The sequence below is a fragment of the Catharus ustulatus genome, chromosome Z (genome assembly GCF_009819885.2).
Source record: "Catharus ustulatus isolate bCatUst1 chromosome Z, bCatUst1.pri.v2, whole genome shotgun sequence".
NCBI lineage: Eukaryota > Metazoa > Chordata > Aves > Passeriformes > Turdidae > Catharus > Catharus ustulatus.
The window spans coordinates 17,331,570-17,357,465 of NC_046262.2; the positions used below are offsets into that span (position 1 = coordinate 17,331,570).

The 25,896-nt window shown below is 40.2% G+C and overlaps 1 protein-coding gene across 1 annotated transcript in view; it reads right to left on the bottom strand.

Moving 5' to 3' along the window:
• The window catches only part of DHX29 (DExH-box helicase 29), a 33,395-nt gene that overhangs the window by 2,217 nt on the left and 5,282 nt on the right, over nt 1-25,896 (bottom strand). The window contains exons 5-26 of the mRNA XM_033085543.2: nt 25,626-25,768; nt 24,651-24,776; nt 24,075-24,201; nt 23,663-23,824; nt 22,080-22,245; nt 21,006-21,129; nt 20,005-20,601; nt 19,185-19,328; nt 18,914-19,090; nt 18,162-18,302; nt 16,033-16,177; nt 15,706-15,826; nt 13,868-13,952; nt 13,210-13,298; nt 12,513-12,641; nt 11,612-11,687; nt 9,756-9,980; nt 7,095-7,231; nt 6,394-6,487; nt 3,724-4,026; nt 2,324-2,455; nt 681-777 (exon numbers count right to left, since the gene is read on the bottom strand). Of these exons, the coding sequence (XP_032941434.1) occupies nt 681-777; nt 2,324-2,455; nt 3,724-4,026; nt 6,394-6,487; nt 7,095-7,231; nt 9,756-9,980; nt 11,612-11,687; nt 12,513-12,641; nt 13,210-13,298; nt 13,868-13,952; nt 15,706-15,826; nt 16,033-16,177; nt 18,162-18,302; nt 18,914-19,090; nt 19,185-19,328; nt 20,005-20,601; nt 21,006-21,129; nt 22,080-22,245; nt 23,663-23,824; nt 24,075-24,201; nt 24,651-24,776; nt 25,626-25,768 (3,540 nt within the window). The remainder of the gene's footprint in view (nt 1-680; nt 778-2,323; nt 2,456-3,723; nt 4,027-6,393; nt 6,488-7,094; nt 7,232-9,755; nt 9,981-11,611; nt 11,688-12,512; nt 12,642-13,209; nt 13,299-13,867; nt 13,953-15,705; nt 15,827-16,032; nt 16,178-18,161; nt 18,303-18,913; nt 19,091-19,184; nt 19,329-20,004; nt 20,602-21,005; nt 21,130-22,079; nt 22,246-23,662; nt 23,825-24,074; nt 24,202-24,650; nt 24,777-25,625; nt 25,769-25,896) is intronic.

Here is a 25,896-nt window from a genome sequence, read left to right on the forward strand (position 1 = left end):
TTCAAAAATTGATTCCCAAATCGCCAAAAATCTAAGTCTAGCTTTCAGCAACTTAAAATTTTGATGTCGTAGGTTACACCAGAATCTAAAGCAAAACAAGTGATTACCATTTGGCAAGCAAAAGGACAAGCAGTATGTACATAGGACATCATCATGAAATTATTCAATGAACTGCCAATGTATTCCACAAGAGACTGGGAAAGTGGTGGGTTAACTACAGATAGATACATCAGCTACCAGAAGCTCCTTTTCTTCCCCACCAACAACATGCTCCTGAACATCCATCGTCCAAATTTTAAATTTGCTCCACTATTCCTTACTTTTGGGAACCAACATGCTGTTGGTTGACCTAGATTTTGAGAACTTGAATAACACTTACAAGCCATCCATGCCTAGGATTCTCCACACATAATCTCAATTCTATTTTGAGATGCATGTGTCACCATTACTACCACTACCTTGAATATTGTTACCACGAGTATCTTTAAAATGGCAGTTGTGCAGATCTTGGTACATCTGGGATGAGCCACACAATACATGCACAGTTAGTGATGACTTTCTGGAACCCTCTTAACGAAACCTTCATGTCACACATGCTGTGTGAGGATGCAGTGCACTAATGATTTGTCAGACTTGCTACAGGGTCCACTTAACAAACAGTAATGACAGCAATAAGTTACCTTCAAGTGACATTTTGGGATTTTCAAGCTTCTTCTTCAAAACAGACTCAATGAGAACTCTCAGCTGTTTGAAAATTACTGCTATCTTAACAGGTGCCTATAAAGAAAAGACAAACATTTGCATTATCAGACATTTCACCAAAATATAGATGAAAATATTACCCTACATATAAACAGGAGTTTATAACAAAATTACTGCAAACATGATGCACATATGTGAATTTTAATGGTAATGATAATCATGATGGATAGCATACATGAAATGACTGGGCTTACATTATGCCTTAGTTTTAAGCACCAGTTTTTGTAGTATCAAAGCCTGAAAAGCAGCAGCTCAGAAGGGTGGCTTAGAATGTGCACCCACACAACCAGCATAAGAGGAAATTATTACTTCACCAATGAGATATCCAACTAATTGCCATTTCCCCCCTGCAAGGTAACAAAGCTCAAATTACATTTATACCTGAAATAAAACAGCTATGCATTTGCCTATTGGGAGGTCTGCCAGGCCTTCTGACAAAACAATCACAAGCCTTTCCTAAATCTCACTAAGAATTTGGATACCTAAAACTGAACCCTCTCCCAAAAATATTTCATTTTATCTTTTCCTCCCTTAATCCCTTCAATCTTTATTTCATTTATATGCTGCCTTTGGTACAGCAAGTAGTGCTACAGCAGAATCACAAAATACAATATACTTTGCTTGGTGTCTCAGTAGAATAGAAATCCTGAAACATTAGGTAAGACGTGATTAGCCCAGCAACTGCACAACTACAGCCATCCAGGGATCAGAAAAAAAAAATCTCTTACAAGCCCACAAGGGTTTTTAAAATTTCCTATTCTTGATAAGCAATGAATTCAAATAGATGATTGCTTACTTAGATCAGCAGACTACAAAAACTTGTTGCTTATAGTTGCCTTTGAGAGTACCACAAGGCCCAGAGCACAGAAGCAGGACAGAAAACTGTAACCACGTACCTGTCTGGATAGCAAAACCCACTACTTGCCATTTACCAGAATTTACAGAGGATCTTTTTATGACAGCTATTTTGTCTGCAAAAATATACTAGTAAAATACTCTCAGTTTTCCACATACCAAATAAAACTTACACATGCAGAAAGGAAAAAACCTAACCAAGAAAACCAAACACCCCAAACCCAAGTAAGCAGCTAGTTTACAATCTGATTTTTCTTTTTCAAATAATTCTGCCTGCGTCATAGAACAGTATATACAGTAGTGTGCTAAAAGATACATATGTAGTTACAAGACTTTAAAATTATAGGAAAGGGTAATACAAAAACAGTACACTCCTCTGCTTTCTGTACAAGCTCTATTAAAAAAAAAAAAGGTTTAGTCTACATCCATTTTCAACACCTTTCTGAAGAACACATTCTTCTTGAAGAGAGAGGGAACTTACTTGTTGCAAGCCACATGTGACAAGACTATTCTTTTGAGTGTGATTTATTAAGATTTCATTACGTGTATATAAAATTTCCCATAATCATATTTAATTCTCTACCCCTTTCTTCCCTCTTGCCTCCATCTCCCATATTCAGTGGTCTTAATCAAGCTGATACATCAACTATGTAATATGAAAGCTCATGGAATCACAAAAGGTAGTTTAGTTACAACTCCAATGCACCTGAAAATGGATCCAACCATCAACTGTCAGGAGATGCTCGCGATGCTGGACTTCTATATCCCCACCAAAAAGCAAAATGGGAAAGGGGGATATTAAAGTAGTTTCTCTCAGATACACCTTGGCATACCTCACCTGCATGTAAACAAACACTAACAATTAAAAACAGCAATAAAAAATCCCAAACCACATAACATCTTTAACACTAAATTTGATTGCTATTTCTACAAGCAAAAAATACACTTCTTTCCCCTTTTCAAGATGCAACCAAAACAAGTTATTGCACATAACAGCTATTTGTCTGCCTTACACCACATAAAATAAGTCACCTCTAAGTGACAAGCATATAGGCTGGAAGTCAGCTAAAGTCACAGTTAGCTTCTTAAAGCTCAAATTGAGAGATAATGTTAACCTAGTGGTGTTCATAGAAGCAACACTAAAAGTAATAACATTACTGAAGCAAAAGGCAGGCAAAGCTCTTTCCTTATACATTCTCCTTTGGAGTAGTGGTTTTATCAGTTTATTTACATCCACATATGCAAACGTATAAATGTGGTAAACACAGACACACAGACTGTATGAACTATGGCATTCAGCATGTGCTGCTTCTGGCTTTGGAATATCTCAAATAAGGACAGAATGGGCCAGAATGAGTTGTAGTGGGAAGAATTAACATTAAAAGAGCACATCTTCATATAAAAGTGCAGGCTTTGTTTGCCCCACTGTTCACAGAATAACTTACCTACCTTAGCTGCTGTCTTGCCATCACACTATGATCTTCTTGGGGGTCAGTCAATATTTTTGACTCTCAAAAAATACTATCACTTTATATGCATTCGAAAGTCTAATACTTTCTGCTTCTTACAGTAAATCTGGTCATTAAGCAGCTTCTGTCAAGCTTTCATTGTACCAGAAGTATAACTAAATACAAAGAAGTGTAACTAAAACCACTTGAATTTAGCAAAAAGCTGACAAGATTTTCAATTGAAGGGGAAAGAAGCGGAAAAAATGCAATTCAGTTAAGGAGTTTAGCAGAATTGGCTATTTTATTTTTTTACTGGCACATCAGTACCAAGTTTCAAAATCTTAGAACAATAACAAAGCAAACTTTGAAAACTTACTACTACATATTACTGTATAAAGTGTTATTAAAATCAACAAGACTGTATATTTTATCTACCAGTTTCACCATGAAGAGATTTGTTCATTATCTTCAGCTTAACCTTCTTTTTTTTCAGCACTCAGTTGATTCACTTTTATGGACTTTAGGATCATTAGATAATAAAGGACTTTTTAGGATAAAACAATTAGGTATTATATAACATACACTAGCTTGAAATACACTGGAGGCAGAACTCCACCTTTACACAAACTACTAGGTACATTCACTACCTTCAACTTACCTTCTCCTGGTAAAGCAGCCATCCATATGTCTGCAAGTCTCGATTTACAGAAGAGGGATGAACTTGCGCTTTACCCTGAGCAGTTTCTACCATGCAAGCCAGCTTCTCTGTAATATCCACAGACTTTGTATATAGTATTTTTCCTACATTGTCATACAGTCCTGCAGTCAACACAGCTTTAAGAAGAGCTATTTCACTGAGAGACAGGGATTGTGCGGCTCCATTTCCATCCCGTCCACATTGTGTTGAAGGTGCTGTGAACCCTGCTGCTTTGACCACCCTTATGAGTTCTTGCTTCACATCCTGAAATTAGGATGGTAAAGTTTTGAATTTAAAAAGTTACATACTCACCTCAGCAGTAAGAAATGACATTTCATCTGAATTATTCATGCTCTCCAGGGGAAAGTCCTTTACTAGAATTACAACTTGTATTTTCTGCAGCCCCACAACAGAAACTATACTGTTTTCTATGAGAAAAACATTATTTATAACATAATCTGATACCTGAAATACTGGATTAGACATATGGAAATTTTTATGTTGCAAATACTAAATCTCTTCCTGATGTTAACATGAGAAGATACATTTGCATTGTAGATCCAGTTCTGCTTGGAAAGATCAATTAAAACATTTTCTCACCAAAAATAAGATGCCATTCACAGAAGTTTGTGGCTCAGCTTTCAAATTACAGTAATTTCAGGCGTATAAGGTGCACCCTTTTGACTAAAATTTTTGTCCGAACCTGAAGTGTACCTTAGACCCTGGAGCGCCTTATATATAGACAAAGTTGGGAAATTTGCCAACCTGGAAGTGCAAGCCCACGAGAGGCTGGGCGGGAGTGCTGGGGCCTGTGGAAGGGGGAGGGTGCCTGGGGCTGCGTTTAAAGGCTATGTCAATCTGTGAAAAATGTTTGCAAATTGAGCACCTGCCAGTAAACCCCGTGATCACGCAATTCTGTTACTAATTTGTTACTTTGTTGCGCAGAGATCCTTGCTGCAAAAAAAAAAAAAAAAGTGCGCTTTATAGTCCGGGTGTACTCTATATATGGACAAAGTTTGGAAATTTGCCAACACCCAGTGCATCTTATACTCGTGAAATTACTGTAACTGTTAATAGATATGTTCTTTGATATCAAGAATAATAAAATAAATACTTTAATTCATGGAGTTTTGATTCTCTGATGAAAGTAAGGCCTAGCTTCTCCAATGGCAGTGACTACAAAGCTGTTTATGCAAGTGTGCATATCAAAACTCAAATACAGACACAGTTACCTTGATTGAGAATGTGCATTTCATCAGTCCCTAAAATTCCACCTGTTTTTATCTTGTCTAAACAGTACAGTAAATTCACGAATACAAGTCGCACTGAGTATAAACCGCATCGCTGGGTGTTGGCAAACATTTCGTTTTTTGTCCATAAACAAGCCGCACCCGAGTATAAGCCGCTCTGTGTTAGCAGCGAGGACCCGCGTGCAACAAAGTTGCCAAATAGTAACAGAACCGTGGCTCAGCTCAGGCCATGAGGGCCCGGCGCTGCTCCGCGGCAGCAGGGGGGGCACAGAGCCCGCCAGCACCTGCGGTGGCGATGGGAGCCGGGGATGTAGCCTGCCTGCTCCTGCGGCACGCAGGGATGGGAGCCCCCCGAGCCGCGGGGCCAGCAGGAGAGAGCTGCCCGCCTTACCCCGAGCTCAACTTTGCAGTTTGCACTGACTTGGTTTGCACTCCCAGGGTTGAAAATGTCAGAAAATTATTCACATATTGGCCGCACCTGAATATTAGCCGCATTCCCGGTATGGGAGCAAAATTTTGGTCAAAACAGTGCGGCTTGTATTCGTGAAATTACTGTAACAGTGATATAGTTTAAAGAGAATGGTATTTGCAGAGGGAAATTTTAAAAAATAACTTACAGTAAATTAATGAATACAAGCCGCACTGAGTATAAGCCGCATCACCGGGTGTTGGCAAACATTTTGTTTTTTGTCCATAAATAAGCCGCACCCGAGTATAAGCTGCTCTGTTGTTTGCAGCGAGGACCCGCGTGCAACAAAATTGCCAAATAGTAACAGAACCGTGGCAGGGCGGGGTTTACTGGCTTGGCTCGGGTCATGAGGGCTCGGGGTTGCTGACAGGGTTGGGTGGCCCAGCTCGGCTCGGGGCCGGCCGCCACCACCACTGGGCTCTGTCACCCTGGCCCGGCGCTGCCCTGCAGTGGCAGAGGGGGCACAGAGCCCGCTGGCACCTGCGGCAGCGATGGGAGCCGGGGATGTAGCCTACCTGCTCCTGTGGCGGCGGCATGCGGGGACGGGAGCCCCCTGAGCCGCGGGGCCAAGCAGGAGAGAGCCCCTGCTTCCCCTGGGCCGCGGGGCCAAGTAGGAGAGCGCTGCCCCGCCTTCCCCACCCCTTGTGCTGCCTGCACAGAGCAGCTCCACCCGTGGCGCAACAGAGTAACAATTTGTAACAAGCGCGAAATGCTGGCTTTTACCGGCAAGTTGTTAGACTCGGCACCTCGGTTTCCACTTCTGGAGGTGGAAATGTCAGAAAATTATTCACATATTGGCCGCTCCTGAGTATTAGTCGCATTTCCGGTGTGGGAGCCAAATTTTAGTCAAAATGGTGCGGCTTGTACTCGTGAAATAACTGTATAAGTGCAGAGCATAATGATATGTTTTACCTCCAGAGTTAATAGTGAAGTCCTATTAAGAAAATTCCTTCTGCAATAAGTCATTTCAGCACGATATCCCCCTTCCTGTCGAGCTCTTTTCCACCTAAGGAAAAAATAGTGGTTTATTACAGCAACAAGAAACCCATCAAGACTATAATAACAGAAAAGGCACTAAGTTAAAAACGAATAATGTATTTGGTAAGCATTCTCCACTCTAAAATAAGTTGTATTAAGCAAGATGAATGCTGCCGGTCTAAGGACACTCCAGAGAACATGCCCATAACATAGATTTGACAGATACTAATAAAAATACAAGATTATTTACTCTCAAACCCCATACATTTCTGCCTGTCTTGACAGTCAAAACAAAATTCAGACTTAGTGGTAATACCCTAAAAAAGAATAAACCTGGATATCATTTTATACATTTGTGCTTTATCAAATACAAAATATTCAGATCAAAATACCACAAACAGCTAACAAAATAGTTTAAACACTACGATAAACTGAGACAGTAAACCTCTGTATGTGTTGAAGAACAGAACACTAAGCAAGGTATCCATTTGTGTTAGAGTAGTTGGCAATCTATTGTCACTCTGAACAGAAAAAACCTGAAGTGAAAGCAGTCCAAGAGATAATAAAGATTCTTTATATAAGTGCATTACTTGGTAACTGCTAATAGTTGTGAGCATAGGAGAATCATCACTTACCCAAGATAAGCATTGTAGATTGTTATATGGTCTGAAACTGCCATAGCTAGAGATGATTTTGCAAGATCTGCTTCATCTTTTCGACCAATAGGTGTAGTAAACGGAGATTTTTCTGTCATAACAGCGGCCAAAGTTGCCTGCAATTAGAAAGTACACATCATTTAGAAGTATTTTGTTATAAGCTTATAGGTTTATAAAACAAATAACCTTAAATTTTCTTTTATCATTATCTTAGAATTATAGGTTTGGGTTGCAACAGACCTTAAAGATCATCTAGTTTCAAGCCTCTGCTATAGGCAGAGACACCTTTCACTAAACTAAGTTTCTCACTGCCCCACCCAACCTGGCCTTGAACACTTCCAGCAACGGGACACCCACAACTTCTCTGGGCAACCTGTTCCAGTGGCTCACCACCCTCACAGTAAAGAACCTCTTCCTAGTATTGAATCAAACCAAATCCTCTTTCAGTTCAAACCCATCCCCTCTTGTCCTGCTACCATATGCCCCTTTAAAAAGTTCTTCAATGCCCTTCAGATACTGAAAAGCTTCAATTAGGTAATGCTGGAGCCTTTTCTCCACACTGAACAATCCAACTCTTGGTCTCCTCAAGGGAAAGGTACTCTAGATCTCTCTGATCATCTTTGTGATAAACTCTGGACTCACTACAGCAAGTCCACATCCTTCCTGTGTTGGGGCTACCAGAGATGGATCCAGCACTACAGGTGTGATCTCATGAAGGGACAGCAGAGGGGCAGAATCCCCTCCCTGCCCTGCTGCCCACGGGGTTCTGGATGCAGCCCAGCACGCATCTGGCTCTCTGGGCTGGGAGCGCCATGGCTGAGTCATGTCCAGGCTCTCACCCACCAGCACTCCCAAGTCCTTCCAGCCAGGACTGCTCTTGGTCTGCTCATCCCCAACCTGTGCTGTTACGTGGGGTTGTCCTGGCCCTGGTGCAGCATCAGCACTTGGTCTTGTGAGCTCCACATCTGCCCACATCTGCCAGGTCCCTCTTGATGGCATCATCCCATGCTTCAGATGTGTCAACAGCACCACTCAGCTTGGGGTCATCTGCAAATCTGCTGAGGATGCACTCAATCTCTCCATCTACATAACTGGTATAGACCCAGCATAGACCTCTGAGGGCAACACTTGTCACTGATGTCCATTGGGACTCTGAGCCATTAACTACCACCCTCTGAATGGGACTGTATAACCACTTTCTTATCCATCTAACAGTTCACCCTCTGAATCAATTTCTTTCCAAAGGTGGAGGACAATGGTAAAGTTTTGCAAAAGTTCAGATAAACAAATACGTAGCTTTTCCCTAGTCCACTGATGTGGTGTCTTCACCACAGAAGGCAACTGGGTTGGTAAAGCAGGACTGCCCTTGGTTAGGCTCATGCTGGTGTCTTGAATCACCTCCCTGTCCTTCAAGTGTTGCAGCATATTTCTAGGAAGATCTGGTCCATGATCTTCCCAGGTACAGAATTGAAGCTGACAGGTTAGTAGTTCCCAAGGCCCCTCTTTTCTACTTTCTTAAAAAAACAGATGGGTACAATGCTTCTCCTTTCCCAGTCATCTGGGACTTTACCTGACTGCCACAAAAGAGGTTACCATTGATGACTGAGGCAAAAGCATTGAGTACCTCAGCCTTCTCCTCATCTCTTTTAGCAGTTCATCAGCTAGGGTACATTTTCTTCAGACTGACATAGCTGAATAATCCCTTCTTACTCATCTTCATGTTCCTTGCTATGTTCAACTCCATCTTTGCCATGGCCTTCCTCATCCCATACCTATGCAACTAGACTGCATTCCTATAGTTTTTCTAGGACACCTGTCCTTGGTTCCACACTGATTGTGCATTTGCTTGTTGCCCTTGAGCTGAATCAGCAGGTCTCCACTCCCACTGATTGTCTTCCCAGCCTGATTTCTTGCACTAATTATAGTTTATCTTCTAGTAAGTCTCAAGGAAATCTCAGCACCATAAGAATTTCCTATGCAGAATTCAGCACTTGCTTACATTAAAGCCAAAGTTCACATAGTGCCTTACAGGCAAGCATAAAAAACATCTCAAAACTCAGATGAAGTGTTTTGCCAAATGACAATGCAATGAAGGTCAGATTAATCAATTGCTTTAGGTTATACACACGAACAGGAGATAAATCAAACTTTCACTTTTCAGGAACTAACATACTCATGATTTCTTCTATTTTGCAGTGAATTAAATAGATGAGGTGAAAATGTAAACTATGCCACAGTCTTAATAAATTACCTATCAATTAATTTGCAATAACTTTGATTATGTTCATAAACTGTGGGGTAATCCAGACTGTCTAACCCACATGCAAGAGGACATTTTCTTTAAATGTCAGATTCCCTGGGACCACCATGGACAGACCTGGAGACCAAGCTTGATTAGCCAGTGGGGAGAGTACCTAGGAGTTTAGAATCACAGAACCACTTTAAGTTGGAAAAGACCTTTAAGATCATTGAGTTCAACCACAAAGAATACTTACACTACTCCCCTCCATGATGTCTGGGTGCCCTCAGTCTAAAGAAAGCATTTTAACTTGCATCACCATACCACATTACAAGAAATCAGATTAATTGTAAAGGATTAACAATTACAATACTTTTAAAAATATGGCTTTTTTTACTCACCACAGGATCCAAGCAGCCAAATATAGCACCAAATATAAGCATTTTGCCAATCTTTACATTAACAGGAAGAGCTGCAAGGTGCTGGCCCAATGGAGTCAGTTTTGGCTCATTTAACTGACAAGCACCAATCTTCCTCAACAGATTCATTGCATTACCAATTACTTGCTGCTGTGGTGGATCTAATGCTTTGGAAAGAAAATCTTCAGGCGAGCCAAGATTGCATTTCTGTGAGGTAAAGGGACATACATTTCAATATAGTAATTTTTAATAAAAAAGTTCTCTAACAGCTACACAGAAAACTGGAAAGCTGATCTTACATCAGAAGTACACACTCCCTCCCCACCAAACAAGCATCTTGCTTCCCAGAAGGATGATGTGACTCACATTACATTAACAAAACTTCATTGTTTGGAAGGACTTCAAACGACCACTGTTCAGAGAAGTGTGTTACCAGTGATCAGTGATGAGCAGGAGACTCTCATGCTGAATGGGGTGCCATTCAACCCAGCACTAATTTGCCAGGTTGCTAGTTTTCCCATGCATATTCTACTCATTTAAGACACGGTGAGAGGTAATGGAATTGCTCTCTTAATTAGCTTCTAATTGATTTCTGTTTAACAGAGTTTAAAATTGTCATTCTGAGGCAAACTGGAATCATACAGTGCACTATTCTCACTGAACAGCATGCTCCCATTTTACAGCAATCAAGTGCTGAGTTACCCCCTGTGTGACAAGCTCCACTAAGTAACTGCATTGGATAAGGTCTGTTATAATTTTTAGCTACTAGGGTCAATAATTCCAAAACAGGCAACAGTATGAAGGTGTAATTCCTCCAAAGGCATGCATAGTATTTTTAGCTAATAAGGTGGATTTGGCTTGTGTGGCCAGGTTTTGGTATTAGGAGCTGCATGGGTGAGTTTGGTGAGAAGCTGAGAGCAGCTTCCCCTACATTCAGCCAATGCCAGGTAGCTCCAGGACAGGCCAAGGCTGAGCCAATCAGCGATGGTGGTCATGCCTCCTGGAGAAGTTATGGCATAGAAACAAATTGCAGCCAGAGAAGAGTAGGTGAGAACAACTCAGAAGACGCCAAAATCAGTGAAGAAAGTAGGGGAGGAAGTTCTCCAGGTGCTGCAGCCCAGGGTGAGGAAGGCTGTCCCCCTGCATGAGTGGCTCAGTGTGGCAGAGTCCACATTCAAGCAGGTGGATGCCTGAAGGAGGCTGTGACCCTGTGGAGAGCTGACACTGGAGCAGACTCCTGGCAGGACCTGTGGTGCCATGATGAGGGGAGACCACACTGCAGCAGATTTGCTGGTAGAACTTATGTCCCTAAGGGGGACCCATGCTGGAGCAGTTAATGAAAAACTGCAACCTGTGGGAAGGATTCACATTACAGAAACTTGTAAAGGACTGTCTCTGGTGGAAGAGATCCCAAGCTGGATCAGGGAAGGAGTCCTCCCTCCCTTCCTCTGAGGAGGAAGCAGCAGAAACAATGTGTGATAAACTGACCAAATCTGCCATTCCCATCTCCCTATGCTGAAGGAGGATAGGGGGTAAGGAATTGGGAAATAAAAGTTAAGCCAGGAAAGCAGGAGGGGTGGTTTCTACTCCTCATTAACCTACTCTAACTTAACTGGTTATAAATTCAATTGATTTCCAACAATCAAGTCTGTTTTGCCTAGGACAGTAATTGGTGAGTAATCTCTCTGTGTCCTTACCTCCAGCTATGAGCCTTTCATTATATTTTCTCTCCCATCCACCTGAGAAGGAGAGTAACAGAGGAGCTTTGGGGCCACCCAGAGTCCAGCCAGGGTCAACCCACCACACAAGGTTAGCAATTCTAAAACAGAAAACCATACCATAATATGAAGGCATAATTCCTCCAAAGGCACACGCAATATTTCTGGAACAGAATATTCCATGAAACTTTCAAACCTGCAACATCATAAAAACAAAAACATATATATTAACTAAGTCTTTGAATTAAACTTGTAAATCTGGTTTTTACATGGTCATTCTTTGCAGTTTTTCTCTTGAGGGGCAAGGAAGGGAGTAGCATGGATGAGCCATTCATACTTTGAATTAAGGTTTGAGTTGTGGCTTGGAAAACATGTTTTAGTCAGAGAGAGAAAGGCAGGAAACCTCAATTTTCAAAATAAGTCTGGAAAATGCTTTCAAACTGAAAAATCTTTTACGGGACTAAAAGATCCCATAGGTTCATCGGTACACTTCATTGGTTATATCAAAAGACTTCAACCTTAATTGTTTCTCAGCCGAAAGTCACTTCAGGCTTTCACAGAAGCAGGAAAGGGGTTATTCCACTGCAGACAGAAACTAATTCTGCAGTGCCCCATCTCTCATCCACAGATATTACCTCCTCAGAAACCTACAGATTTGTCTGATAAAAAATTCAAAGTGCAGGAGGCAAGGTTTGCGCACATCTGATGTAAGCCAAGCAGGTGTTGTAGAAAATCGATGTTCTACAATTCCTTGTGCTTCACTTTTCCTTTAATGATTAATATTTCTTTAAAATCTCATTACAGAAATATTAAGAATAGAATTAACTTTTTTAAATAGTGTGAAAGATTAACACTTTGCACATATGATATTCAAATTCTTGTTTTGATTGAATTTTTTCTAGTTTTATTTTCCTGGTTTGCAGTAAATAAAGTAAATTACAACAAGAATTCTTGGTTTTGCACAGAAAAAAAACCAGACGGTATCTATGTGATTTACAGAACTGTGCTAAGTTTACAATACCTGTCTCTTGTGTACATTCGGAAGCAGAATCCATCCCTAACACGCCCAGCTCTTCCTTGTCGCTGCAGAGCACTAGCTTTACTAACAAAGGTCTCTTCCAGGGAACTCATCTGACTGCTTTCATGATACCTTAAAAATTATAAAGCAGAATCAGATTTCAGAATTAAAATTTTCACGTATATATAACCTGAACACCAGCATATTGACAATGTGTCTAATGAGTAATTACTTGAAAATACATTTAGTTTTCAAAACCAAGCATAATTGGGAGGAGCTGTGTCTTAGAAAACCTTGAATACAACTCACCAGTGAAAGTATAAAAATTGGAATGAAAGCTGTATTATTTAATCTCCCTGGCAACTCAGAGTTGTTCTGACATATTTTGTAGGGATTTTCACATTTAAAGTGAACAAAAAAACCCTCGTAAAAAGTGAAATAGCATAAAAATACTTCCTTCATTTTTAACACAGTATGTAATCATAATTATCCATACATTACATCCATTATCTATGGACTTCCTTTGCTCTTCTCACCATTTGAGATTCCAAAGACACATCCCAAACCTATAAGCTTTTAAATGCAGAATATTTCTGCATCTGGAACTCTTGTTTCATAAGGATACTACAGAATTATTGCAGCTCTAGCCTCCAAATATTTACAGTAATCACAGTATGACTGATGAAAATCAAACTCTTACCTATTTTCTTTTGTTCTCCCAGTATCAATTACAAAGACAACATCTGGTATTGTGATACCTGTCTCTGCTATATTGGTTGCCAAAACAATCTGGAAAGAGTAACATAACATAAATAGAAGAACTGGAATGTCTAAAGAGGTTTCAACCTTTAAATCAGTATTATGGAGTAAGTCTGATTAAATTTTTTTTACCCAGAAATGTTTCCATAAATAATCAAAAGCTACATGACTTGGAAAATGGCTTCGTTTTCCCCAAGAAGAGAATTAAAAGTTAAGAAATAATTTCACATTTTGTTTTATAATCCATCAAAATTACTGGCTACTATCTGTTGAAATTGATCAACATTTAACTACATAGTTTGGCAATAAATAAAACTGTATTTTTCTGAGATAAAAGCCATAGTTGCTGGTTAATAGCAGTTAAAATACAGATAAGTAATAATTAAGGAAGTTCACAGAAAAAATTTAGGTTTAATAATGCATCCAATACTGTCAATATTTTCATAGCATATTAGCTTCTACTCATTACAGACCACCAAATTAGAATTATTTCTTTGCAGAGAAGAAATTCTAGGAATATCTAGTTGCTGTGTAATTCTGTATGATAACAATTCAGAGTTGCACCCACAGAAAATTGTTGTGAATTTGGTAAATATTACCTTTCTAATACCAAGAGGAGGTATTGTAAATGCAGCTGCTTGATCCTGAGTTGAAAGAACAGAATGCAAAGCTATCAATCTGTGCCTAGAAAAAGAAATTATTAAAATAAATTTACACTAATCAAATAACATGGGGTAAAAAAATAAGACCAGCATAATGACATTTGGAGAAAGTAATTAGAATAGACAATTGAAAAAGTACAGTAAATTCATGAATACAAGCCGCACTGAGTATAAGCCGCATCTCTGGGTATTGGCAAATATTTTGTTCTTTGTCCATAAATAAGCTGCACCTGAACATAAGCCGCTCTGTCGTTCGCAGCGAGGACCTGCGTGCAACAAAGTTGCCAAATAGTAACGGAACCGTGGCATGGCGGGGTTTACTGGTTCAAATAAGGCTGCGCAGGCTCGGCCCGCTAGGGGCTGCTGACGGGGCCAGGTGGCCCAGCTCGGTGGTGCCGCTCGGGGCTGGTCGCTGCCTCTGGGTTCGCTCGCCCCAGCCCCACTCCCACCGTGGTGCCGGTCGGGTACGGAGAGCACGCCCCGCTCACGCCGCGGCGCCGGCCAGGCATGGAGCACCCCCTGCTCCCGCCACGGCGGCGGAGGGCGGGGGCAGAGCCCGCCCTCCTCCCCGAGCTGCCCTCCTCCCCGAGCCGCGGCAATGGCGGTGCAGGGCCCCCGTCGGCTCCCCAAGCCGCGGCAATGGCAGCACGGGCTTCCCCCCCGCCTCCCCGAGCCGCAGCAATGGCGGCGCGGGGTCCCCCCATCTCTCCCCCGGGCTGCGGCACAGGAAGGAAGAAGAGAGTTCTCCTGCCTCTCTCCCCACCCCCTGTCGCAGAATGCCGGCTTTTACTGGCAGGTGCTTGGCTCGGCGCCCTGGCTGGCACATCTGGGGTTGTAAATGTCAGAAAATTATTCACATATTAGCCGCCCTCGAGTATTAGCCGCACTTCCGGGTTTCCACCAAAATTTTTGTCAAATTGCAGCAGCTTGTATTCGTGAAATTACTGGTAAACTTTGTATTATTAGGTATGAAAAATCTGCTTCATTGTTTTATTACAATTTCTAGAAAAAATAACCTAATTAGTTCATAGGGATGTACTGCAAAACAGCTGGTTACTTAACAGTAACAGACTAGCAATAAAGGGAGCCAGGTGTTTTTAAAATTTAAAAGCCGAGTTTTTAAAATTGTGCTTCCAAGATAAGGACCATTACAAATTCACGCAACTTTGAGTAATAAGGGCCTTCAAAGATGTGAGAGCTACAGAGACTGGTCCTCTCCTTCTATTCCATGCCTTTACATCTCAGTCCATGAACAAATAGTCAGCATTTGACTGGAATTGTTCCTTTTATGCAGTTGTGTTGCTAACTTTTAGTTACCCGAAAAAAAAATTTTGAAATTATCTGTCACTACAACCCTAGGCCATTTCTCTTGGTAGATCCAGATGCTCTGGAGCACTTCTCAGGAAGTGGTCACTTCCATGTAAACAGTAAGCCACAGAAATCTGTATCCCAGGTATGGCAGCTTCCATACCCTAAGAAGTGGAAAAGAAGTAGTCAAGTGCTTTTGATTAGATAAATTTGTTGAAGAATAAAATAATAAAAGAAATTTTATCACACCATTCCTAAGTATCTGCTATTTTTGCTTGTGTAACTTTTCAATTATAGCAGTAAAAGTACATTTGTATTGCAGCAGGTGTGTATTTGCATTGCAGTAAAAGTACATTTGAAGCACAATTAGCTCGGAGGCATAACTCTTACTTGCCTTTTACAAGAATAGCAAACCTTAATGGATATATTTGTTGGGTTGTAACTTCATAAAAAAATATCTGCATTACCTGTCATGCAAGTTAAACCTTCTGTCAGTTGAAATGAGATCATACAGCTGTTGGATATGAGCAAGGCCTGGTAAAAAGATCAGCACAGCACCTTCAATATTCTTGAACTGGGGACTTCTATCTGCAAAATTACAATACAAGCACAGTTAAAACATGCACTGTGAACAGTTCTACATAACAGGAACAAATGCTAGGCTCTGTGGTCAATGCTTTTTAGGGTGTTTCATATAACATAATATGAAGTCAAGTACTTCACTGTCAGTAGAAAGCACTGGAAGATGGGTCCAAAGGACAACCCCAAGTACATAAGAAGTGGACTAGAAGTACCTAAGTATGCAAGCAACTCCAAAATAAGTTCAAGGTTGATCTTGTAAGGGTTCATATATAAGATAGCCTGCTGTGTACGACTGCTATACTTCTCATAATAAGGAGACAAATCGATACCAGATCCAGACTGGATTGGGACATACTCCTAAAAACCAAGAGTAAACAGAAAAAAAAAAAAAATCACATTCTTAGTCTTTCAGAAGAACATAAGAGAGCAGAAGGTAACTTGCCATTCACTTGAAACAGAGATTGAGACAAGAGAAATTGAACTAACTTCTCACCAAAACCTGTGTGAGCTAGATTAAATTACAACCACCTACATAATGTGTATAGCTATCTACAACCATTAAATAACATTCCAGATTTTTAAAAAAGGTAAAAATTAAAGTCTCTCCAAGAGGTAAACAGGCCCCAGGTCCATATCTGGCATTCAACTGGTATGAGCTCAAACTGGGATAAGATTACGTATACAGTAATTTCACGATTACAAGCCGCACACATTATAAGCTGCACTTCTGGGGTGTCAGCAACGTTTCGTTTTTCCTCCATAAATAAGCTGCACCAGATTGTAAGCCGCACTTTCATTTGCGGTGAGGATCCGTGTGCAACTTTCACAAAGTTGCCAAAGAGTAACAGAATCTTGGGATCATGAGGTTTACTGGCTTGGCCCTGCTCGGGGCAGCTGCCAGGGAGTGGCCTCAGCCCCGCTTGCAGCTGCTGTCGGGAGGCAGGGGAGCGGCGTGCCTGGCCGCTGCCGCTGGGAGGAAGGAGAGGGGCTTGCCTGGGTGCTGCCCAGGAGGAGGAAGAGGGGTGTGCCTGGCCAGGGCCACCAGGAGGAGGGAGAGGGGCGTGCCTGGCCAGTGCTGCCAGGAGAAGGGAGAGGGGCATGCCTGGCTGGTGCCGCTGCTGCGCCCCCCGGGGCCGGGTAGCGTTGCCGCTGCGCCGCTGCTGCCCCGCTGCCGCCCGGGGTCGGGCGGGCTCAGCCTTGGCTCGGGGCTGCTGCTGGCTCGGACTTCCGGGTTGGGAAATTTCCAAAATTTGTTCATATATAAGCCACTCACTTCCGGTTTGGGAGCAAAATTTTAGTCAAAATGGTGCGGCTTATAATCGTGAAATTACTGTATCTTTCAAAACTCCTACTTTGTCATGTAAGAAACAAGTTTAACCTTTTCCCTCTACCTCACCTCATCCTTCTCAACTAATGGTTGCAATGAAAATTAAAAATCAAGTAGGTGGCAACTCCTGCAGTGTTTTGGAACTGCAAAAAAGAAGAGTTAGCAGGAGAGACACACATTTGAATTTATTCTAGACATCTTACATACATAGCACACCACAGTTTGTAAATTAAATTCTAAATTTACAATTCTATTGTAAAGTATTTCACTGTTACTCAACACACTTAAGGAAACTTGACACCACATATCCTTCTGTACTGAAGGAAAATAATCAGCAGAGTACACAAGACTATTTTTCAATATATGTGTAAGTGTTTGAACACAGCAAGTTAAATTTTCAGAAGTTGTGCAAAACAAATTGGTGCAGAGAGATATCTTCCCAAAATACACAGTCTAGATGAACAGCCTAAGCTGCCAAAGTCAGGAGGCACTGATAGAATTTCCCCCTCAAGAGAGTTTTGATCCAAAAACCCATAGAGCTGTCACTGCAGAGTGCCTGAGGACTAACCATAACCTGTTAAACTTAGGAAGTCTACACAACAACCTCATGTCAATCATCTCATTCAGCAGGCCAAGTAGGAGGATCTCAGGAGTATTTCAGCTAAGAAGGATAAGGCTTTGTCTCTTCTGTTGTTAGGGTCATTATACAGGAGAATTCTTTGGGAGAAAAAAAAAAAGAAATGGTTCCCCTGCTGCTGCTTACAGGTCCAGAGCTGGTAATCTGCAAAAGACTTCAATGTCAAGTACAGCAAAATCAAGACACCTATACAGGAGTTGGAGCAACAATCAGAAGTGTGCAGCATTCATAAATATTAGCAGGAGCGCCATTGTGTCCGTTTTTTATAAACTGAGAGAATATTTGATATTCTACAATCCAACTACAATAAATTAAGAACGAACCAAAATTATTAACCCCCAAAGGTTCCAAGACAAAGCTAAAAACGCTTGTTTCACCTGGTGCTTTGTAGTGCTTCCTCCTTTACCAGTAGCATTTATTGTTACTTCCTCCTCCTCCTCCAAGAACTTCTGACAATATTCTGAGTCCTTCTCCAGAACATAACCAGTTGCTTCAATTACATCTTCAACATGGAAAATCTTCAGTGAAAGTTCAAAGAAAACACATGAGACATGTCAAAAACTAATCAGCTACCTTTCTCACTTTTTAAAGCTTGCATAACAAAGGTTAAGAGGGCATGCCTTAATGTCGTAATAAATCTTGCAAATTTAAACTTAAACTGTCTTATGATTTTAGAAAACCTAATCTTAGAGATGCTGCAAGTTTGTTAATGGGCTTCTCCACCCGATCACTACCTAACCTTTACCATAACTTATACAGCATGCATAAGAAAAACACATAAGAGTTCAGTTGCAAAAATTACAAGGGGTGTGGGAGGAATTCTTTAATGCTTTCCTTTCTACCTAGACTGAGTACAGAAAAATCAAAATGTCACTGATGGACTGATTGTAATCAATAAAACCATCACAAAATACAGTACAGCTATGTACTCCAAAGCCCTGAAGCTATTCTATAATTTCATAAAAGAAAAAGGACTACAAGTCTTTGAAATACTTATTTTAAGATTCGTCTTTCTGGTTAAAAAAACAAAAAAAACCTGGTATAGATACATTGCCTAGATACTAACCAGGCAACTACTGTATACATACATACAAAGTGTCTTGCATAATCAAAATAAACATCTACGTACCTCAACTGGGTAGCTCCTCCCTGAGATCCTCAAAATGGGACAGTGTGAGAAATAGCTGGAGAACTTCTCACTGTCTACAGTGGCACTCATTAAAATCAGGTGCAGGTCTGAACGCTTATGTAAGATCTCTCTCAGAATAACTAGCAAGAAATCAGACTGGACGCTTCTTTCGTGTACCTAGAATTAGAAAAACAGACCTATAGCAAGAATTTAGGACAGGTCAAGGCCCAGAATAACCGTCATTTCTGCAGAATAGTAAAGAACTGATAACCTCATCTACAATAACATGAGATACACTTGACAGGAGACCATCTTCTTGAAGTTTCCGAAGTAGGACACCTGTTGTACAGTACAGCAGTCTGGTGGCTTCTCCTGTTCTTGATTCCATACGAATTTGATATCCACACAGGGAATTCTGAAAAAATTTAAAATATAGAATAACTTAAAATAACATAAAAGCTAACAATACCCAAAATTAAGTGAAATTTAGTAGTTGTCAGATTCAGACACCACACAAGTTGCCAATTAAGTAGTATAGTGAATGACTGCCACACTTTCACATAAGTACTCTCCTTTAAGAAAAATACATTACATTTATCCAGGGTGGCAAAGAGCTGCTAAAATCAGGTTTGTTTTCAGGACTCTGACAGCTTCAAAAATACTTTTGCACAAATTATCCTAACAAATACCAGACTTCAGTTTTATTCAAATAATGACTATGTCGGAGAGGGCCTCTCAAAGCATGGCCTCACTCAAGGCCAGACTGGATTGCTCAGAGCCTTATGTAAGGGACTTTGCTTCATTCCTAGTGATAGTGATGCAACAGTCCCTGGTTAATCCGCTCAAATCTTTGACTATTCCAGCTATGAAACACTTTTGTTTTACATCAGCCTCTGAAGATTTCAGAAATCATACATAGATACCTAGAGGTTCACAGGTGACAAGACAAACAACTGACATACCAAGAAGTCCTTTTCAAGAGAAAATAACATCTAATTGTTTGGTTGTATAAGAAGTAATGTGCTCACTTTTTGTCAACAATCCAATCCCCTGTATTTGATCAAGACAAGCAAAGGAATTAAGACACTTACTTTTCCTCCGGGTCCTGATTCACAGCCCAGCTCTTCACAAACTCTTGTTGCCAGACTCACTGCTGAGATTCTTCGGGGCTGTGTGCAAACAATGTTGCATTTTTTTGATCCTTCATCTAGCAACAAGTCTTCCAATAAGAAATGGGGCACCTGGGTACTCTTCCCGCTGCCTGTTTCACCAGCGACAACAACTACTCGATGTTTTTTTAGAGTTTCTACAATTGAGTATCTGTGATTAAACACGGGTAACTCCTGTCTCTCTTTCAGAAGCCTTTGGTATCTAGAGGAACTCTGCAGCTTCTTAAACAAAATCCTTGAAGGTTCCAAATTATCTGCACCTAAAGTCTCAAGGGAGAGATTGCTGAAGTGCTCATCAGAAACCAAGTTTTCCCAGGAATCTTCAGGACCCTCAGATAGTTTTGGCTGGTTTTCAGACTGTAGCTGCTGTTGCTGTTTGAGTTTGTTTAACAATTTAGCAATAAAAGTATCACGCGGTTTGTTGGTTTCTATCTTGCTTTCTTCTTCCTTTTTCTTTTCAATATCCCTCCATTCTAGCCAGACATCTCGGTAGGTAGGAGGTAGCAACTGATGAACTGACTTTACATGCAAAAAGCAGAAAAAAATTACATTATGTACTACTTAGTAGTATTGCTACTATTTTATGTGTAAACAAGCTCAAATGTCAAAAGACTTGACAGAAAACAAGTAGGAAACCATTCTAAACACAGAAGCAGTAACAGTTATAAATGTCAACAATACATCTTTATTTTCAATTAGCTTTCAGTTTTCACAAGACTGAAAGTATAGCTTTACCAAAAATTATTCCTTCTGTATGCTGCAAAGCATATGTATAATCAGATAAAAGCAAATCAATATGTAATGGAAGCAAAGAATTTAATATTTACATGAAAATATTTTCAGAACTTAACTATAGATACTATAACAAAAAAGTGCAGTGGTAGCCTCTAGGCCAGGAACAGTAATACTGCTAAGAAACTTACTTGTCCTTTGGTTAAATGGTAGAGTGCCAAAGTAGCAGCTAGATGTTGTGCTTGCATACTATCCTCTGTTACGATTGCAGGACACATCACCATTACATCATCTGATGACTTGATAATCCTGACCCTTAAATAAAAATTTCAAAAGCACTTTTCTCAATTTTTTGCAACCAATATAAACAGAAAATACATACATGACTGAACATTTTTAGCAAATATTCTCATAGTGAATTTGGGTTTTTCTTTACAAACATCTCCATTTTCTTCAAGGCTCAAGTTATATACATACAAATTACCACTAATGTTAGGTGCTCTGGAAGAAGGACCCATGTTTGTGTGCTTGTAGTTACTTAGGATAGACCAATATGACATTTAATGATCTACTAAGATGCAAACATCTGTTTAACAGATAAACTCTAGTCAGAGCAGCAGACAAATATTCTTAGGGGTGGCAGTCTGTTAGTAGTTTTTAGCTTGAGCAAGAAAACAAGCTCTTTTACTTGGTTCCTTCAAGCAACATTACTTATTTATAACTTTGTGTCTGCTTTATTCATACATGGTAATATTCTACTCTACAACTCTATTTTGGACTTGATTTTTAACAGAAATTTTAAAGTAAGATACTGCACTGTTTTGCCATAGATTTATGGTAGTTTTGACACAAATTTTTAACTTCCACTTTATTTTAAACAATTTCCAGAAGGGTTTTGGTATTCATAAACTTGAATCTTTGATTTAAGATGTTACTTTGAATAAGAATACCAAACATAAGTTGGTCAAATCTGTCTCATGGGACGGCTTTAGATTAATCTTTCATTCAGCAGTACACAAATAAAAAAACCCTTAACCCTACTTTATATGATAATTCACTAGAATCTTATTTTTGTGATTTTGTCTAGGCTAAGCATCACTTTTGCAGAGCTATCCAGAGTAGATTACCTCTCTGATGGACTAAAAAAGAGTTTGGGTTAAACACGCTATAATAATATAAATCTCTATCAACAACAGAGAATTGACCATAGTTTCTATTTTCAATTGAACCAAAAGGTAAATGTAAAAATTACAGAAAATACATACCTACATTTCCAATATTTTCCAACGGGAATTTTTTCAAAACCAGGATTTGGGCTCTTCGGAAAATTCTTTCTGCACCAGTCAATTAAAAACTGTTTTGGAGATTTACCAGTCCAGCTTCGAGCACTATAATCAAAATTTCTTACATCTAGTGGTTCTCTCTTTTTCACTGTAAGAGCAGAAAAACACACTTTAAAGCCTCCTAAAATCTATTTTACATTCCTTTGAAATAATTTTTACCTTTTAACTAGATAGCATGATTTTCTGAAATGTGTTTCAGAAATACAGGTATTGATGATACATGACAGCAACTTATGCTTTCCCACAGAAGTATCTGGCGAAAAATTAATGACAGTATTTTGTTATCTTTGTTCGCCCAATGATTTTAGAAGTTTCATTAAAGTTTACCTATTAGAAAATATTTTAACAGTCTAAAGATTTACAATGAAAATATAGTTTAAAAGATGAGTGTGACTGAAACAGTAACTAGCTCTACAATTAAAATAAAAGAAATCTAATTTTTAAGACAGGACAGCATGACAAAAATAGCTTTCAATGTAATCTGCTAAAACAAGTTCAGATCCTTTAAAGTCAGCGTGGTCAGTGAGACAGACTGTAGGCAGATGACACTGAGTTTGGTGAGTGTTGGTCTTCTGGAGGGCAGAAGGCTCTGCAGAGGCATCTGGACAGGCTGGATCATGGCCAAGGCCAATGGTGTGAGGTTCAACAAGGCCCAGGGCTGGGTCCTGTCCTTGGGTCACAGCAACCCCAGGCAGTGCCACAGGCTGGGACACAGTGGCTGGGAAGGACCTGGGGGTGCTGGTGCCAGCAGCTGAACATGAGCCAGGGTGTGCCCAGGTGGCCAAGAAGGCCAATGGCATCCTGGCCTGCATCAGCAATAGTGTGGCCAGCAGGAGCAGGGCAGGGATTGTTCCCCTGTCCTGGGCACTGCTGAGGCCACACCTCGAGTGCTGTGTCCAGTTCTGTGCCCTCAGTGCAAGAAAGACACTGAGGAGCTGGAGCGAGTCCAGAGAAGGGCAACGGAGCTGGGGCAGGGTCTGGAGCACCAGTCCTGAGAGGAGCAGCTGAGGGAGCTGGGGGTGTTTATCCTGGAGAAAAGGGGGCTCAGGGCTGACCTCATCACTCTCTAGAGCTGCCCTAATAGGAGGTTGTGCTCAGGTGGAAGTCAACCTCTTCTCTGAGGCAACCAGGGATATATCAAGAGGACATAGCCTCAATCTGCATCGGGGAGGTTAAGGCTGGACGTTAGGAGGTATTTATTCACAGAAAGGGCTGTCAAGCACTGGCCTGGGCTATCCAAGGAAGTAGTGGAGTCACCATCCCTGGAGTGTTTAAGAAACAACTGGACTTTGCACTCAGTGAGTGGTCTAGTAGACACAATGGTGTGGTCACAGGTTGGACTCAATCTCAGAAATCTTTACAAAGCTAATCGGTTGTGTGATAGCCCACATTAATTTTCCACAATCAGGGCTTGTTCACGCGGCATTACAAACCTAGAAAAAAAGGAACTAATTCTGGAAATTTGTTATATTATTCAAGCTTGTACTGAATGACTTCAAACGCACCTTTGTCTTCCTTAGAAGTACCATCAGGTTTTTCAAGCAAGCTCAAATTCAAAGTGGTTTCTTGAGGTTGAGGTGAAGGAGTTTTTTTCTTTTCATTTTGCTGTTGGTTTGAAATCTTTATAGCTGGATTAAACACTGGATGTTCCTCAAGTACTGCCATTTCTGTCAGAGAGAGAATGTAACTTACTGCTTAAATCTTAAAAAACAGCTCAGAAAACAGCTATATTAGTTCATACTGAGTACCCAAAACCAGAACTAGTGGAATGTTACAGACTGTAGAATGTGACTGAGAAAGAACAGGTTCAGAAAAGCCTTCAATTCACAGAGTGGCATAGAAGATAATTCCAAGATTTAATTGCCTAACAAATATGCAGGCCAGAAAATAAAACACAGGTAACTTGCATATCTCTACCTTGCTGAATTCTTCTTATTTTTTCTTGTGCTGCCTTCTGGCCTTGCTTGTCTTTGTCTTGTTTGGAGATGCTTGCTTGTTCTTTTGCTTCTGAAAGCTTGGCAGACAGATGTATATACCTCTCATTCTGTTTCAAACAGAATTATTAGTTACAAGTTGAACATGGTATGCTTGTCACTTTCAGTGACCCTCATAATAAAGTGTGGGGTTTTTATCCTTTATACCAAACTTACACAATGGAAAAACAATGAGCTTTTATTTAACTAACACTCAAAACCTCCAAGAATTTGATAGTAACTCACTCAATCTCAAGGAAATGTATTTAAAATTTTTCTTTCCCACGTACTACATTCAACATTTTGAATGCAGTACAAGTAGTATGGGAAAGGAAAACTTGGAAAACGAGAAGCTTCAAGATTTTCCTTAAGTAGCCTGATACACTGCTGGCAACACAAAAAAACTTCTCAATCCCCAATTTGTAACACACAAGTTTGTAACAAACAGATCCACCACATGCAGATGTACCAGACATATCAGTTTTTAGAAAGACTTTCATGAAGCATTATTCTGTCTTACTGGGTCAAATTTTTCTTCATCTGCCTCTTTCACAGACTCATCCTTCTCTTCATCACTCTGTTGCTCAGCATACCGCAAAATCCATTCCTTCATAGTCAATTCTTTCTCTTTCCTCACATTTGTTTCCTAAGAAGAGCAATAAAAGTTTAAAGTAATGATAAAGTATGTGAAAGCAACGCTTTTTTCTGCCAGTACCCAGGATCTACTGTTAAGGTTTTATGTATAAAGTATATATACACATATATGACAAGAAAAACGGAACAAGCTTTCCCAACCACTGTGAATATCCCACAATACACTTGAACACTAGAATAACTATAATTACTGTAAAGAATCAAATCATTTGCAGGGAATCTTTTTTGTTTTCTAGTTTAAGATTCAATAACCACAGAAATCAAAATATTGACAGTACACAGGCACTCAAACCCTCCTAAGTCATAGAGAGTGCCACACGTACATAAACAGAATAAACCCATTATAGGATAAAATTAATAAATTAAACTATAGAATCATAGAATGGCTTGCATTGGGAGGAACCTCAGAGTTCCAACCGCCCCCTGCTACAGGCTGGGACACTCGACCAGGTTGCTCAGAGCCCCATCCAGCCTGGTCTTGAACACTGCCAGGAATGGGGGCATCCACAGCTTCTCTGACCAACCTGTGCCAGCACCTCACCACCCTAATAGAAAAGAATTTCTTCCTAATACCTAATCTAAATCTCATGCGGTTCCCTGTGCTTTACCACAAAAGTGAACTATGAAGAATCTTCTAGACTCCACAGGGAAAATATCTTTAATCTACCACTCCACTGAAAATAAAACATAGGTGACAATTAGTAATCACACAGCATTTTAATGAGCTTTCCACACTGTTGGAAATCAATGCAACTCCCATATTTTAGAAAGTTTTGTTTAGAAAGTCTTCTCTCTTCCCACACCCCGCCCCAAGTAACTACAGATTACATTTTCAGATTACTTTAGTTTCACGGCCATTTTCTTTCTTTTTGTTATCTTCTAAGTGAGGCGGTGTTCCACGTTGTGACACAGCAGAACAGAATTTTGGTCTAGGTTTCTGCTGCTGTTCTTCAAATTGCTGGCTAAAACCTTCAGGTAAGGCATCTTCAAAATTAAAAAAAAAACAAAAGTATGTCACAGAAAATATCAGCAATAATTAAATATTCTAAACTGTGTTTAAGAACACAAACACAACTACAAGAACACAAACTGAAATAAAAATTAGGTTTTAG